Below are 15,863 nucleotides of genomic sequence, written 5' to 3'. Positions count from 1 at the left end.
CAACTGTAATTAAGACAGAAAAAGACTCCCTGCTGAACTAGTGGTAGAGACACACCATAAGCAGGGAAACCATTAATTTAATAGATATATGAGTTATGTAGAAAATAAAGCAATGTCATATAACAGGATCTGTTTTATTTTCATTTTAATTAACAAAAATTATTTTCTAACAATAATTGTATATATTTAAGGTGTATATGATTTGGTATGCATAAACATAGCAGAGTGATTACTACAGTCAGGTAATTAACACATCTCCACATACACTTACAATTTTTGTGTGTGTGATGAGTATCTGAAATCTACTCTCTTAGCAATCTCCAGTATTCAGTCATATTAACTGTAGTCATCATGCTGTGCACCAGATCTCTAGACTTATCCTACATAACTGCAACTTTGTGCCCTTTGACCAGTATCTCCGAGTTTCCCCCTCCTCCAGCCCCTGGTAGCCACAGCTCTGCTTGCTGCCTCTACATATTTGACTTTTAAACTTATTTTTAAGTTTTAAAAAATTTGTAAATGACAGTTTATTATTTTCATTTAGACAGTATTTCAGTGTAATAGTCTAAACACTTAACAATGTAATTATTTATTTTAAAAGCAATATAGACAAATTATTTATGTACCCCCATGGCTGTAGACTTGAAAATACCCAGATTTTTTTCTTTTCTTTTTTAAAAATTTCATTATTTTTTTAAAAATAAATTTATTTATTTATTATTTATTTTTGGCTGTGTTGGGTCTTTGTTGCTGCGCATGGGCTTTCTTTAGTTGTGGTGAGTGGGGGCTACTCTTCCTTGCAGTGCGCGGGCTTCTCATTGCAGTGGCTTCTCTTGCTGCGGAGCATGGGCTCTAGGCACGCGGGCTTCAGTAGTTCTGGCACACGGGCTTAGTTGCTTCATGGCATGTGGGATCTTCCTGGACCAGGGCTCGAACCTGTGTCACCTGCATTGGCAGGAGGATTCTTAACCACTGTGCCACCAGGGAAGCCCTATTTTTATTTTTTTTAATTGCAGTTGACATACAATATTATATTAGTATTCAAGGGTTCAACATAGTGATTTCACATTTATATTCATTAAGGATTGATCACCACAATAAGTCGAGTAACCATCTGTTACCATATAAAATTATTGCAGTGCTATTGACTATTCCCTGTGCTGTACATTACATTCTGTACCTGTGAGTCAGTTTCTGTTTTGTTTTGTTTGTTTGTTTGTTGTTTTTTAGATTCCACATGTAAGTGTAATGATATGGTATTTGTCTTTGATTATTTCACTTAGTGTAAAATCCTCTAGGTCCATCCATGTTGTCACAAATGACAAGGTTGCATTTTTTATGCCTGAGTAATATTCCATTGTGTATATGTACCACCTCTCATTTATCCATTCATCTATCAATGGACATTTAGGTTGTTTTCATGTCTTGGCTATTGTAAATGTGCTGCTGTGAACATTGGGGTGCATGGATCTTTCCAAATTTTAAATAATTTAAATAGCTACATGCAGCTAGTAGCTAACACAGCACAGCTATAGATGATAGCTGTTCCAGGGACTACTTAGAATATAAACAGTTGGCTTTTTAGATTTCCTTAACTGATACAGTATTTCAGCTACTTATTTTTGAGCATATTGTTTGCCATTTGGTTTGCAATGAAGTATCTAGCAATGTCCCTATCTTGGAGAAAAAATAAACAAATGAAAATTTAAATATGCACAAAAGAGACAATATAGACATCCAAGAGATAGCATGATATACTTTAATCTTAATCACAGAAGAATTATGCTAAGTGTAAAGGACTCCAGAAGAGCAGCTGGTCCCTTCAGGTTGCAGTATCTGTAGGAAGATGGGAGACCTGTGCTGGTTATTGGACTTGTTGTTTATGTTTTGGATGGGTAGGAAGGAAGGAAAGGAAATGTCAGGAGGAGGTGGGGTGAAAGTGAAACTCATCGTCTGGGAACCTGTGAGATGTGCTCGGGCCCAGCACAGGGGACTCGTCGCTGAGGCAAGGAGGGTGGTTGGCAGAATGAAATCCAGCTGGAAGGTGGTTTGGAAGGTCAGTCAACCAGGTCATATGGTTGTAGCTGCCTTTGAACTGATGGCTAAGAAGCTTGGGATTTATCTTCTAGGCAGCAAACATTCAGAATCGTTGAAGGATTCTGAGCTAAAGAGAAATATAATGAGCCTTGTTGTGGGAAAACAAGCTTGGCAGATGTATGATGAACAGAGAAATGAGTTAGGTAGCTTATAGGCAAGAGGGAGAGGCTTCTGAACCAGGGGGATGGCTGTAGAGATGAGACTTCCTGGAAGTAAAACCGACGGATGTTGCTGATGGATTAGAGCAGGATTGCAGAGGCGCTGGAGGGAGGGAGGTTAAGATGGGAGGCCGGGATTGATTGCAGCGCGACTGGGCTTGGGGGGCGGGTCCCGTTAAATGTAGAGGCTGCGGTGAGAGGCTGGGGTGGATGCACTGGAGTGACTTAGAAACAGAGTCACCTGGGCTTCCCTGGTGGCGCAGTGGTTGGGAGTCCGCCTGCTGATGCAGGGGACACGGGTTCGTGCCCCGGTCCGCGAAGATCCCACATGCCGCGGAGCGGCTGGGCCCGTGAGCCATGGCCACTGAGCCTGCGCGTCCGGAGCCTGTGCTCCGCAACGGGAGAGGCCACAACAGTGAGAGGCCCAAGTACCGCAAAAAAAAAAAAAAAAAAAAAAAAAAAAACAAGAAACAGAGTCACCTGATGGTTACTTGGCTACCAAGAAATTGCTAGAAGTAACTGTTTACACATTTTAGTGCTGCATTTAAAAATTGGCTTGAACTTAATCTGTAAATTTTAGTGTGTTTTTGTGTGATGACTGAAGCATTTTTAATACGTTAACAAGCGCACGATCTGTGGAAAATTGACATGTGATGATAATTAGCAATGAGGCCATGGTTTTCACGCTGCCACCCTGCCCACCCTCCACCTTGCCCTGACCTCTGATAGCCCTGTCACTTTTTTTAGGGTGAACAAAAGCAAACACAAGGAACACTAGTCTGACCACCTGAATCCAGTGTCACGTGGTCGGGGTAATCAGCTTTCACACTGACGGACTCTGGTTCTTTTTCTTCCTTACAAGAATCGGAAGTGGGAAGTCAGAGTGGTGTCAGCCATCTTCTTCTTGTGATCTTCATCAAATCTCTCGTTCTGGGCCACAGTGAAGTGATTCTTCCAGTCTCCCACGGCCCCTGAAACAGACGTGGGGTGGTGGGTGTCAGTGCCGTGGGGGGATTTGGATTTCTCTGTTCTCCCGTTTCTGTGTGAGGATTTCTACTCCCCGTCAGGGAGGGACAGAGTCGGGCAAACATTTCTCTGGCTGGCCTGGCAGTGTCTCCTCCTGGAAGGGGGAGGAATCACCTGTCTGGCTTGTGGGTCGGGAGGTGACACGGCCGCGTGAACAGCAGGTCTGAGGAGGTCTCTTGTCTTTCCCTCCTGCCCGTCACAGCACGCTCGGTGCTTGTGCCTGTGGCTGGCATCCTGCAGGCAGACCAGGCAGGGCCTGCTTCTGGAAGGACTCAACGTGTGGTTTTGAAAAAGGAGGGGAGAAAAAGAAGATTCCCTTCCAGTTCTCCAAGTGCAATCCCTGTTACCTTTCCCTGACTGCTTTTTCTACATAGTACTTACTAGCAACTATTATCCTGAATTTTCGTGTGTTTTGTTCACTGCTCTGAACATTGCCCAGAACAGTGCCTGGCACATAGTAGCCACTCCAGTCAGTAAGTATTTTGGAGTGAATGGACCTCTCTGATAGCTTAGAGCCCTCTGTAAAGTGGATTCTTTGCTCCATTTGACTTAATACTGTATATTTTCACCTTATCAGCCAGAACTCCAGAAGGAAGGTGAGGATAAAGGGTTGGACTTAGACACCAAACCTCACTCTCCAGTTGTGGCTGAACATTGATTTCATTTCATCTGTGGTTTCTTAAATAATTTTTTCCCAAAACCATTTATTATTGGTCATATTTTTCTTATCTATAGAAAAGAAACTCCCCAAAGACTCTGAAATATTGGACAGTTCCTTTAAGATTATGGTGAGAAGGAAACATAAAAACCTTTTCTCATGAATGGAGAAATAGAGTGGTTCATGAAATCAGCTGGAATCGATGTGTAGTTTGCCATTGGGTTCTGCTTCATGACGTCAAATGAACTGTAATGGACAATTTTACCCAGAACTTTATCGTCTAGGCTCTTTCCAATAAATTCTGCCAGCTTCTGAATTTCATGCTTTGGGTTCTATGATCAGAGTCAAAAGAAAAGACTTGATATAAGATAATTTATATCAATAAATAATAGTTTCAAAAGACTGTTGGAATGAATTAATGCTAGTAATCAGTAACGTCATGAATTAAAATTTTAAAAAATCGTGTCTCACAAATGCTCAGCTTTTCAGATGTGACTCATTTTGATGTGGTGACTGTATCAACTGGAGTCATTACGCTCTTCTTGTTCTAACATGGAAGTGTCAACTGAGCGTGTCAGTGAGACACTCACCACACAGTGACATGCAGTGCATGGGGCGCGTGCCACGGAGGGATGTTTCCAGAATTAGGCCCAAATGTCCTGCTCTAGCCCGTCCAGCTAAATGCCCCACAGGGACAGCCACTGGACTGATGCTGAGAGCAGCTGTTGCGGCAGCATTGGGGACCTGGCCACAGCGCCCGTCTCCTGCTTCTCATGTGGACAGAAGTGGCCCCAGACTTTCCCAGTGGTGCCGGTGAGGGGGCAAGAGGGTGGGAGGGACTTCTCTGCACCCAAGAGGCCCCGTGGCAGTAGCTGCAGTGCCCAGCTGGTCCGGGTGCTTCAGTGTCTCTGAGAAGGTTTCAGCCCTATTGTCGCCACTGTTTCCTCCTCAGAGGGACGCAGCCCAGGGGTGCTGTGGTGTGGGAAGGCCCCTGTGTCCTGGAGGAGTGGTGCGTTGCCGGTGGGAGCGTTTATCCCCGCCACTGTGTCTCCTGCTTTAAAATGGGCTCCTGCTTTGAAGCTTAGATGTCAAAAGTGCTTAATTTAGTTGGCCGCACACAGACTAGGAATCAGCAAGAGTGCTGAGAACTGTGCGCTCTGAGTGACCACAGGCAGGTGACAGTCCAGAGCGTGATCGCAGAAACAGGTAAGAGGGCGCTGGGGACCCTGAGGTTAGACTGCCTATTTCGGTAAAGTCTCTTCCTGGCATTCATAATGCATTAGGATCTACCCCAGGGATCTATCCACTGTTCCCAGGGACACATCCTCCTCTGACACTGCTATGACGATATGTGGGCAAGCGTCACCTACATGGACTTTCCCTGATCTTAGCTTAGTAGCATCTGATATCATGGCCCCTGTTTGTCACATCCAGTCATAGAAGAGCAAACCCTTCCTTATAACCCCTGCCATAATATTCCTTAGTTGAGTGTCTATATCTGGAATCCTGTGATGAGACAACTCTCTGAACTGCAGCAGTGCATATATGTACATGTGGCCAGAGTCTCCTTTTGTATGCCCTCCTGTTGTTTAGTTTTTCGGTGCTCTCTTGTGGTGTCTCCATACTTCTGTACCAAATAAACACAAGGGAGAGAATTTTATGCTGATACCTGTATGGGTTGTCCTGCTAGCCCTTGAATCATGGTTCTGAGAATCCTAGAAATGTAATCCTAGAAACTTATCTATTTAAAAAAACCATACGGAACAGATCAGTGGTTGCCAGAGGTGGGAGGTGAAGTGGGTGAAGGGGTCAAAATGTTAAAAATTCCAGTTGTAAGATAAATAAGTCCTAGGATGTAGAGTACATCATGGTGACTATAGCTAATTACACTGTACTGTATAATCAATAACATTGTATCGTACAGTGTAATAACACTGTACCGAGAATAGATCTTAAAAGTTCTCACCACAAGAAAGAAAATTTTTGTCACTATGTGTGCTGACAGATGTTGACTGATTATGGAGATAATTTCTCAGTACATACAAAAATCAAATCATTATCCTGTACACCTGAAACGAATATAATGTTACATGTCGGTTGTATCTCAATAAAAAACATAGAAAAATGATGCTGTGTTTTTCACTCTTCAGATATTTTGTAGACACAACTGGATGAAGCCCAGTAGTGATGGAACCTAAGAGAAATGCAGCTAAACTAATGTGCACAGGAATCCCCGAGGAATCTTTTAAAATTGCACGTCTGACTTAGCAGGCCTGGCATGGGCTCTGAGAGGCCATGCAGCTGTCTGTGACGTACCTTTTGAGAACCAGGCTTTCAGTTATAAATTCAAGAACAGAGACTGTAATTCTGTATAGATCCCTGTATTCAGTGGAGTCACAGAAAGTACTGGGTAGATGACCATTTACAATATGCTCTCATGACACCACCTCATTTAGTCGTTATAACAGCTCTTGGAGTGCATATTACTATCTCCTTTCTGCATGTAAGGAAACTAAATTCCTAGATGCTAAGCATCTTCACAAAGAATAATTGCCAGCAGGCAGTAAAGCCAGAACTGGGATTCAGGAATTTTGACTCTAAACCATTAGTGTTTCTCACTGCACCATAATTTCTTAAACCATTTCTTGAAACTATGACGTTCCTCAAGTACTAATAAAAAAAAAACCAGGGCTTCCCTGGTGGTGCAGTGGTTGAGAGTCCGCCTGCCGATGCAGGGACGTGGGTTCGTGCCCCTGTCTGGGAAGATCCCACATGCCGTGGAGCGGCTGGGCCCGTGAGCCATGGCCGCTGAGCCTGCGCGTCCGGAGCCTGTGCTCCGTAACGGGAGAGGCCACAGCAGTGAGAGGTCCGCATACTGCAAAAAAAAAAAAAAAAACAGAATATGCTAGGGTTTTTTTCCCTTCTAAACGGAATTTAAAAATCTACATACAAGGAGAAAAAAAGGCATCCCTCATTTTGCCATCCTCTGCCTATAAGGAAAAGGTGTCCCAGAGCCCAGAGCTCCAGGAAGCTCAGGTGAGACTGTGTGATACAGAAACTCATAACGTCCCAGGTGTGCTTTGATGCGTGGACAGCTGCAGCCGGTGAAATGTAGCATCTTCTGTGCCCTGTTTCAATCTGTGAGTCCCTGATGGGGTCCGCACATTATGACTGAAATATTTTACGGTCAGAGGGGAACGCGTGAGGCAGCCCTGCTCCTTACCCTCCTCATGTCCTCGTAGAAGAGGTAGAGGATGCGGTGCTGGTCCTTGGCGTCCCACCATCCCTTCACGTGGTCGTACCAGGAGCCCCAGCACACTGCAGGACGCGATCAGAAATAGGGCAGTGAGTCGCAGAAACCCAGCTGACAAGCACCCACCTGGGAGGAGAATCCTGAAGAGAGGGAGAAGGTCACACTGGTGATTCCCTCACCATAAAGAAGGCAGAGCCCCTGCTGTTCTAAGGAAATGATGACTTCTCTGTAGAGTATTTGAGGATTTTGAGAAAGGATGGGAACAAAACTGAGTTCTCTCACCGTTCCCAGCCAGAAAACTCTCAAAGTACTCTTCCCAGGTTCCTGGAGCAGGAAGCCCTTTATTCATCCTTTGGAAGTGGTAATAAGACACCATGCTGTCCTTGGGGTTTCTTGCTACGTAGATTATCTGGGAGTAGAGGGAGGGAGGGAGGGAAGAAGCAAAACCAGGATTAGACCAACAGTTATGTTAGGGTGGGTATATTCCATACAGATGAATTTTTCCGATGCTGCATTTCTGTGATTTGGCTTTTGTGGGAGGTGGAAAGCATTCATATCAATTTGCATATTGACGATGTGACAAGGTGGACTCGATTTTTTTTTTAACAAGCGAAGTGTTTTAAGAGGAAATGGATTGAGGACCAGTCTGAGGTCCTTCTAAGGGGTCAACTCTGAATTCCTTTGGCTCTTTACCTTACAGTTTTTCTCCAGGAAGGATGGTGGCAGCAAGTGGACGGGAAGGTGCGTCTTCAGGAACCGTGGTGAGGGCATTGCATTAGCTTGTTCCAAGCCTGTAAAATGAATTTTCAATGACTTCCCATTATTTTTCTCTATTTGCTTCAGAATCTTGCTGCTTTGTTATTACTACGTTAGGAACAGTTCCAGGCCGCCTGTAACTCTCTGTGGATCTCATCTGAGAGAATACTTGTAGCTCACGAACAGGTTTTTTGGGCTAGAACAGTTTTTTGTTTTTGTTTTTGTTTTTTTGCAGTACATGGGCCTCTCACTGTTGTAGCCTTTCCCGTTGCGGAGCACAGGCTCCGGACGCGCAGGCTCAGCGGCCATGGCTCACGGGCCCAGCCGCTCCGCGGCATGTGGGATCTTCCCAGACCGGGGCACGAACCCGTGTCCCCTGCAAAGGCAGGTGGACTCCCAACCACTGCGCCACCAGGGAAGCCCGGCTAGAGCAGTTTTTTTTTTTTTTTGCGGTACGCAGGCCTCTCACTGTTGTGGCCTCTCCCGTTGTGGAGCACAGGCTCCGGACGCGCAGGCTCAGCGGCCATGGCTCACGGGCCCAGCCGCTCTGCAGCATGTGGGATCTTCCCGGACCAGGGCACGAACCCGTGTCCCCTGCATCGGCAGGCGGACTCTCAACCACTATGCCACCAGGGAAGCCCTAGAGCAGTTTTTAACCATAACAATAAGCCAAATAAAGAAGAACCTAAAAAATTCAAACCCTTGCACCATAAAATTATCTTACCTAGGCTCATCCTTGTGGAGTGAAGTTAATTTCTAATTGGAGAATCAAAACTTAACTTACTTTTGCATAAACAGTAACTTGATTAGAAAATGTCTGGAGTGAGAATGATGGCCAGATGGTGAGAAAGATAGTCACGGAGTCCATCGATGGTTGTTTGAATGCCTAGAATTCTGAGAGGGCTACTGGATAGTAAAAATCCCTGGTGGGTGTCTAGGCCCGGGGTCAGGTGCAGCTGTGCCGCGTACTCACCAGATTTCATGCCCGGGATTTTCCACTCGATGAAGGGGAATCGCTTGTGAGTAGGTGCCCGCTGGCTTCTGTCAATATCACCCCCGTTTTGTATCAAGTCCACGATCTCCTGCGTCCAGGTTGTTCCTTATTCCCCAGGAAGATGAGGAAGCACAGGCTTTATCTACTGCAGTTCTTAGAATGTGACCAAACACTTGTTAGAACAGCTGTATGAACTTTAAAGCCAGCTTTATAATGGAATTCAGAAACCATCCTTCTTTGTTTATATCTTGTGTTATCATAATATGGTATGATATGGATTTTTATACAAAGACTCCAATTTGGAGTGGACATTAGATTCATAAATATATAGTTCTTTTTTTATTCTGTACAACCATTAATTAGGATTGTTATGCTATTGAGTTAGCTGCATAGTTCCTTAGAAAGGCAGAACGAGAGTCTTTCTCACCAGCCTGTGATGTGGAGAGTCATCACGGTGTGGTCTTCAGACTCTGTTTCCCAAGTGCGTAGCATGGGCTTGCTACGCAGGAGGAGGCTCTTGTTATATGTTGGCTGAATGAATGAATGATTAGGGCTTAGTCTCCATTTTCACACTTTCCTTTATTTTACCTGAAAGGCTAAAAAGTGCATTCCCTAGGCTCATTTGCCGCTGAGATTCTAAATGTCCTGAGATCTGACTTACGTTCTGGGATTTGAGGGAAGGAGGTAGAGGTCTGATTGATAGAAGATGTGCAGAGGCCACTCCGCATTTTGCCGCCTGGAACCTCGACCCAGAGGCTGCGCCCTCACTGCCCCTGCTGTCCCCGAAAAGGGCCTCTGTCTCCCAGCTCTGGTCAGCTCCTGCGGGCCGCCCCATCCTGACCAGCATGGGGCTGCCACCTGACCTTCGGCCTTGGCTGAAGACTACTGACCAGACACCTGACTGAGTCTGTGGCGGGAGGAGGCTGGGAGACTGAGCTCTGAGTCCTGGGTCTGGGCTGATCAACTCTGGTTACGAGACCCTTTCTCATGCTCCCAATTCAGCACTTCTAGGTCTACCAGGGGGCACAGCTTAGAAAACAAGAGAGCAGCTGCAGTTTATATCCTCGATGAGTTGGCTTCTAATATTTTCTGGCACAGCTCTTTCATTATAGGATCCAGGACCAATATTTCTTTAGCTATTGACGCAAAGGAAGTTCAAGCGTACTCGTTTTGTGTGTTTATTCTGAATTGACAGCCACGGGCTAACGCTGGGGCAGACTCCAGTGCGACTGGAGGTTCCGGGTCAGATCGTCCCCTAGCAGTCAGCGGTTCTACAGTGTGTTTATCTCACCGCAGTCACAGACATTTATTATTCTGCTAAAAATTTAAGTGTAAACCATTCCATGATCTGAGCTTGTATCTTCTTCCCTCTGATCAATATAGCCTTTATTTTGAGTGATTGACTAAATATTACCTTAGCTGGCAAGTGCTTCACTTTTTGAGTGTGTTATTTGGATTGTACAGTCCTGCTTGCCCCTAACCCATGAAAACCCTAAATGAACCAAATCTTAATGCTCACATTTGGCAGGTGGAGAAAAGATGAATGATTAAGCATTGTACTGAACTTATGGTAATAAATTAAGAGTTGTGGGTGAAATTAAGACAGTGAGATGTGATCCCCACCAGTGGGTACTTTCAGAAATTCACATTTAGAAAATTTTAATTCTGAACAGACTCATGATGAGTAAGATCAGAAAATGAGGGCCGAGGGCTTCCCTGGTGGCGCAGTGGTTGAGAGTCCGCCTGCTGATGCAGGGGACACGGGTTCGTGCCCTGGTCCGGGAAGATCCCACGTGCCACGGAGCGGCTGGGCCCGTGAGCCGTGGCCATTGGGCCTGCGCGTCCGGAGCCTGTGCTCCACAACGGGAGAGGCCACAACAGTGAGAGGCCCGCGTACCGCAAAAAAAAAAAAAAAAAAAAAGAAAATCAGGGCCGATATGAAACCGATGGACGGGTGAGTCTAAGGCCCCGTCTGCCTGTAGAGCCTTTTGTCAGATTGTTACAGATAAAGGTAAAGGGGGTGGAGCGTGTGTGCGTGTGTGTGTGTATGTGTGTGTGTGCGTGCACATGTGTGTGAGCATGTAGCAGAAGTTATTGACATGGAGCTTGAGTTTGCAAAGAGCAGATGTCAATGCAACCGGAGTATGAGTTGAATACTGTATTTTTGGTCTAACTGTAGATATACACAAATAACTGCAGAGAACTCTCTCTCGGCTCACCCCCACATTTTTATGACGCAGTGGCTGAGCTCAAGTTTGTCTTGTTTCTTCAGTGACTTTGTAAAACTGACTATTGAAATAAGAAAGTAGGTTCACAACCTACCACCAGGGAGGGTGGAAATTAAGAGAGTATTTCTGGGACCCTGAGCTGGGAGACTTACAAGCTCAGCACTGCAGAGCCCAAGCCCCTCCTCTTCCCTAGATCAGGCAGGGGTGCCCTGTCTGGCTCTGCTATATGGGCCTGTGCTGGGAACAAGTAAGGCAGCAAGTCTGGCCCCTTTGTTTTGGGCTGTTTGATTCACTCTCTTTCAGGGAAGTAAAAAAACAGGTACATCACAGAAAGAATTAAATTCTTAAGATGTGTAGGTCATTTTAATTTTTTTTTTTTTTTTACAGTACGCGTGCCTCTCACTGCTGTGGCCTCTCCCGTTGCGGAGCACAGGCTCCGGACGCGCAGGCCCAGCGGCCATGGCCCACGGACCCAGCCGCTCCACGGCACGTGGAACCCTCCCGGACCAGGGCACGAACCCGCATCCTCTGCATCGGCAGGCGGACTCTCAACCACTGCGCCACCAGGGAAGCCCTCATTTTAATATTTTTTGTGTGGTTTCAGTTACTACCTGATTTGTCTTGGCAGTATCACTCTGCCCAGTAAACAGCTTTCCACTCAAATCCAGGTCAGTTTCTTTATTTCATTATTGATGCATCTTTCCTGCTTCTCTTCCTAACCCTCCTCTGAGTCTCCCCCCATCCCTCCCACCTACCTGCTTTTGGGTAGGTGGAAATGAGCAGATCATCAGGCCTGGCTTGGAAGTTCCAGATCTGATCCCAGGTGTCACAGGTGGGCGTGGGCTGCAGAATCCCCTCCACGTAGTCCACAGCCAGGCGCTCCGTGCCGTCAAATTTTAAATCCTCCATTTTGTTCAAGGCCAAGAGTGTTGGATATCAGATTTCTGCTCCAGGAAAGTGTTACTCGCAGTCAGCTCAGAGCTGCGTTCTTGGCATCGTACAGACAGGGCAGAGCTCAGACCTCAGGTCCTGCCTTGGGCTGGCAGTCGAGGGGGGAGCCAGCCATCCAGGGAGCTGGGACTCTTGTTTAGGACTTTGCACACAGTGCAAAGTCCTAAACAGCCCCAGCAGGGCTCTGATGTAGCCTCTGAGCCCTTGGCTCCTGGCTGCCATTCAGGGTCCTGTGTGCGTTCAGCCCTGCTCTTCTGTACTGTTAGCAAGAGTCAGTGCCACCTCACTTGTAGTTCTCCTCTGTGTCCACAAAATAATTCACAGATCTCCATTCATTGTTTCTTCTGGGAATTTTAAGCTAATTAAGAAGTTGCAGGGAATCTGCCCGCGGGATTACAGGTTGCAATGCAGAATGCCTACACTGAAAGGCTGGAGGGAAGTTTCTGTGCTGCTAACAGTGACAGCCTAGATTGAACCTTCCAGCACAGATGGCCGAAGGGGTCAGCGTTGTGTGTTTTTTTTTTTTTTGGCGGTACATGGGCCTCTCACTGCCATGGCCTCTCCCGTTGCAGAGCACAGGCTACGGACGTGCAGGCTCAGCGGCCATGGCTCGCGGGCCCAGCCGCTCCGTGGCATGTGGGATCTTTCCGGACTGGGGCACGAACCCACGTCCCCTGCATTGGCATGCGGACTCTCAACCACTGTGCCACCAGGGAAGCCCCTGCAAGTACTTTTTAAAAGGACAGAGCAGAGCTTTGTTAAGAGAGAAATCCGTATTTTCTGTGCCTGAGATTTATTGAGAATATGAGTGGAATTTACTTTTACAGTGAAATCAAGAAGAATTTTACAATTTATAAAAGAAGAAAGACAAGCTTTGCCTGTGCCCAGGCCATACTGTGCACAGGACGGGAGCCGTTATGTGCTCGCTGTCTGGATTTTTAAGAGCTCCCGGAAGGTGAACTGCAGACACTAGGTGTGGGTGTTCAGTGATGGAAATGTATTTGCTGTTTAATCTCGCGGGCTCAGCGTCCCCTCCCTTTCCTCAGTGCAGCTCAGCGATCGGCACAAACACCACATGGGATTATGTGTCCTGTGGCTAATGATCTGCACGCTTGCCTTAGAAGGTAAATGACCAAGGACTGCAAACAGGGTGTACGTAGATCCTGGGAGGAGGAGGTGATTTTCAGTACCAGACGACCTGGTGGCACAGGAAAGTGCCACTCCCACAGAAGGAACCTTCCTGACTTTCTTTTAAAATAAAGCACTGACCTTTGCACGAATTGTGTGAATGAGGGCTGGCACTTTCTCAGGCAGGTTTTAACAACAACAAAGAATCAGAACATTACATGTGCAGCTAAACAAATTGGCCGTCCTGACAATCCTGCTAAGAGCGTCTGTTTACAAAGCATAATGCGGGATTGATTCCTCCCAGAGACCCAATGGTCACCTTGTCCTTTACGTGCACATGGTGCTGGGTGTTTTCCTCTAATTCATTTCTCTTGGGCTAATGTGAGGCTTTTTTCCTCTCTCTCTAAGAAGTCTACCTGGAATATGAAATCTCCCAGGCTTTCAGGCCTGCTTTTACCCCGCGCTCCTCATGCTTTGGTCTCTGGGCTTCAGACCATCCCCATCTTCGTCAGACCCCATCCCCTGTTCCACCCTCTGAGCCTCGCAGCCCCGAGTCTCCCTCATTCTGGACGCTGGGGGATAAGACCTGGTGCCTCTCACTTTCTCCCCGAGGCCCCCTCCTCATCTCTTTGTGTCTTATGTGCCTCTTGTGTCAAGGGTCTGATCTGACTCTTTTCTCTCTTTTCATGAGCATTGACCCTGGGAGGCCAGGCGCTGTGCACTAGTTAGGGGGTTAAGTCGTGTGCTTATTTTGCTCCAGCATCGCATGTGGCCGGGCCTCTGTGAACGACTGTGTGATTTAATTTTTTTTTTTTTTGCGGTACATGGGCCTCTCACTGTTGCGGTCTCTCCCGTTGCGGAGCACAGGCTCCGGACGTGCAGGCTCAGCGGCCATGGCTCACAGGCCCAGCCGCTCCGCGGCATGTGGGATCTTCCCGGACCGGGGCATGAACCTGCGTCCCCCACATCGGCAGGCAGACTTTCAACCACTGCGCCACCAGGGAAGCCCATGTGATTTAATTTTAAACTTCTTTCTACCCAGGGTGTGATCGCATTTTGTGTATCATGTGGCATGGGATCTACAGACAGTGTGCAAAGCTCAGGAGGGGGGAAGGGAGTCATTGTTTTCAGTGTCCTGATCATGAGGCTCAAGCGTCTAAAGTCTAGTGAGGGGCTCTGCCAGGCTCCCCACCACTCAGACGGCTGTGTGGAAGGTCAGTGTGCCACCGTGTCACCCCACAATAGCCCAATGGCGCCAATGCTGAACCTGGCTGCCGACAAGTGGAGATGCACAGTCGACTCTCAGTACTTAAATGCAGAGGTTCCTGCCCTGAAGGCTCCCAGTCCCCATACTATGGAGCAGGCAGATGACGCCCAGAAGCTCGAGCTCCGGCTTTGACGCCCCAGATCCGGCCACCTAACGTTTTACACACTCGGTCCTAATCACAGAAGCCGTGCAACCTCTATTTGCTCTCACTCTTGAGGGCACCCAGTTCCCTTCACTGGGCTGCCGTGGGTTACCTGAAGGTCTCCACCACCTCACACAACCTGTACAGGTGAGATCTGAACTCACCCAACCAGGCCACTGCCGCCCCTGGCGTCAAGTAGACGGCCTTCTGCTCCGTTCTGCCCCAGGGGCCTCTGAGGATGCCCTTAGGAAGACTTACACCCAGTAATACAAGCTCTGCAGCAGAGAGGATGGGCCACTCCCCGCTGAGATTCAAGGACCAGCACTTCTCTGGAGTTTGTGGGCTGGGTGTGGTCCGCTGGGGGCCGTGAGATTCCTCCACCCCGCCAGCAGGCCTCCTGCCACCATGGCGCAGCACACGCTAGGTCTCTTCACCTTTGGGAGACAACACACAACACACTTGTCCATCCTACTAAAGCCTGTTTGTGCAGTTGCATGCAAATCAGCTTCTTTCCACTGGGGAGAATCCAACTAAGGGCCTGGCCCTTAGCCTCTCTGGACTCAGAAGCACTGGGACGCCTGACTGTGCCTTAGTCCAGGGGTCTCTGGACTAAGTACAGCTCCACCTGGCTGACCATGGACTCTGGACCAAAAGCGCCTCCCCAGAACGCCAAATTTTGGCAGCTTACTGGGCCCTTTTAGAGACAGAGGTATTCATAGCCCATACGGTTCCGTACACAAGCCCCCATCCTGCTGGGGTCAGGGATTCAACCCGCAGAGGCACAGCACGGCCACTGAGGCCTCACTGTTAAATCAGAAACGGCACTTTCCAGGTTGTCAGGGACTTTGCGGATTACAGGAGGATGAGGTTTCCCCAAGCTCAGCCCCTTGCCCACCGACATCGAGGTGCAGCTGGTGGCTCCCCCCAATGCCGCCCCCTCGAGCAGTTCGGGGAGCCCCTTGTGTTCTTCACCAATGACAGCCCGCTGGATAGCTGGGCCGAGTCACCCTGCTGGTGCACCCCTGGTCGAGCAGGCTCTCCCAGACTGGCCCGATGGGTAGAATTGGGGGCAGTGCCCTTGGCTATACAACAGGCCATACAGATGAGACCCCCAAGGGCGTGCATTTTTCCTGACCCTGGGCAGTAGCCGATGGGTTGGCGGTCTGGTCTGGACAGTGGCAAAAGGATAACTTCATGGTTCAGGG

The 15,863-nt window shown here is 47.7% G+C and overlaps 1 protein-coding gene across 1 annotated transcript; it reads right to left on the bottom strand.

The window, feature by feature from the left end:
* Window positions 1–1,675: 1,675 nt before the first annotated feature.
* On the bottom strand, window positions 1,676–12,164 carry LOC308627620 (sulfotransferase 1C4-like). The gene is made up of 7 exons (XM_081253926.1): window positions 11,926–12,164; window positions 8,922–9,047; window positions 7,886–7,983; window positions 7,475–7,601; window positions 7,163–7,257; window positions 4,091–4,271; window positions 1,676–3,226 (listed from the first exon to the last, which is right to left on the bottom strand). Exons 1-7 carry the CDS (start codon window positions 12,077–12,079, stop codon window positions 3,111–3,113), a joined length of 897 nt encoding a protein of 298 aa, XP_081110052.1. The 5' UTR covers window positions 12,080–12,164; the 3' UTR covers window positions 1,676–3,110.
* Between the last annotated feature and the right edge of the window lie 3,699 nt (window positions 12,165–15,863).

This window comes from Mesoplodon bidens (assembly GCF_964165515.1).
Source record: "Mesoplodon bidens genome assembly, chromosome: 14".
NCBI classification, from domain to species: domain Eukaryota; kingdom Metazoa; phylum Chordata; class Mammalia; order Artiodactyla; family Ziphiidae; genus Mesoplodon; species Mesoplodon bidens.
The sequence above is the reverse complement of the archived record's forward strand: the minus strand, read 5'-3'. Positions and strand labels throughout refer to the sequence as shown.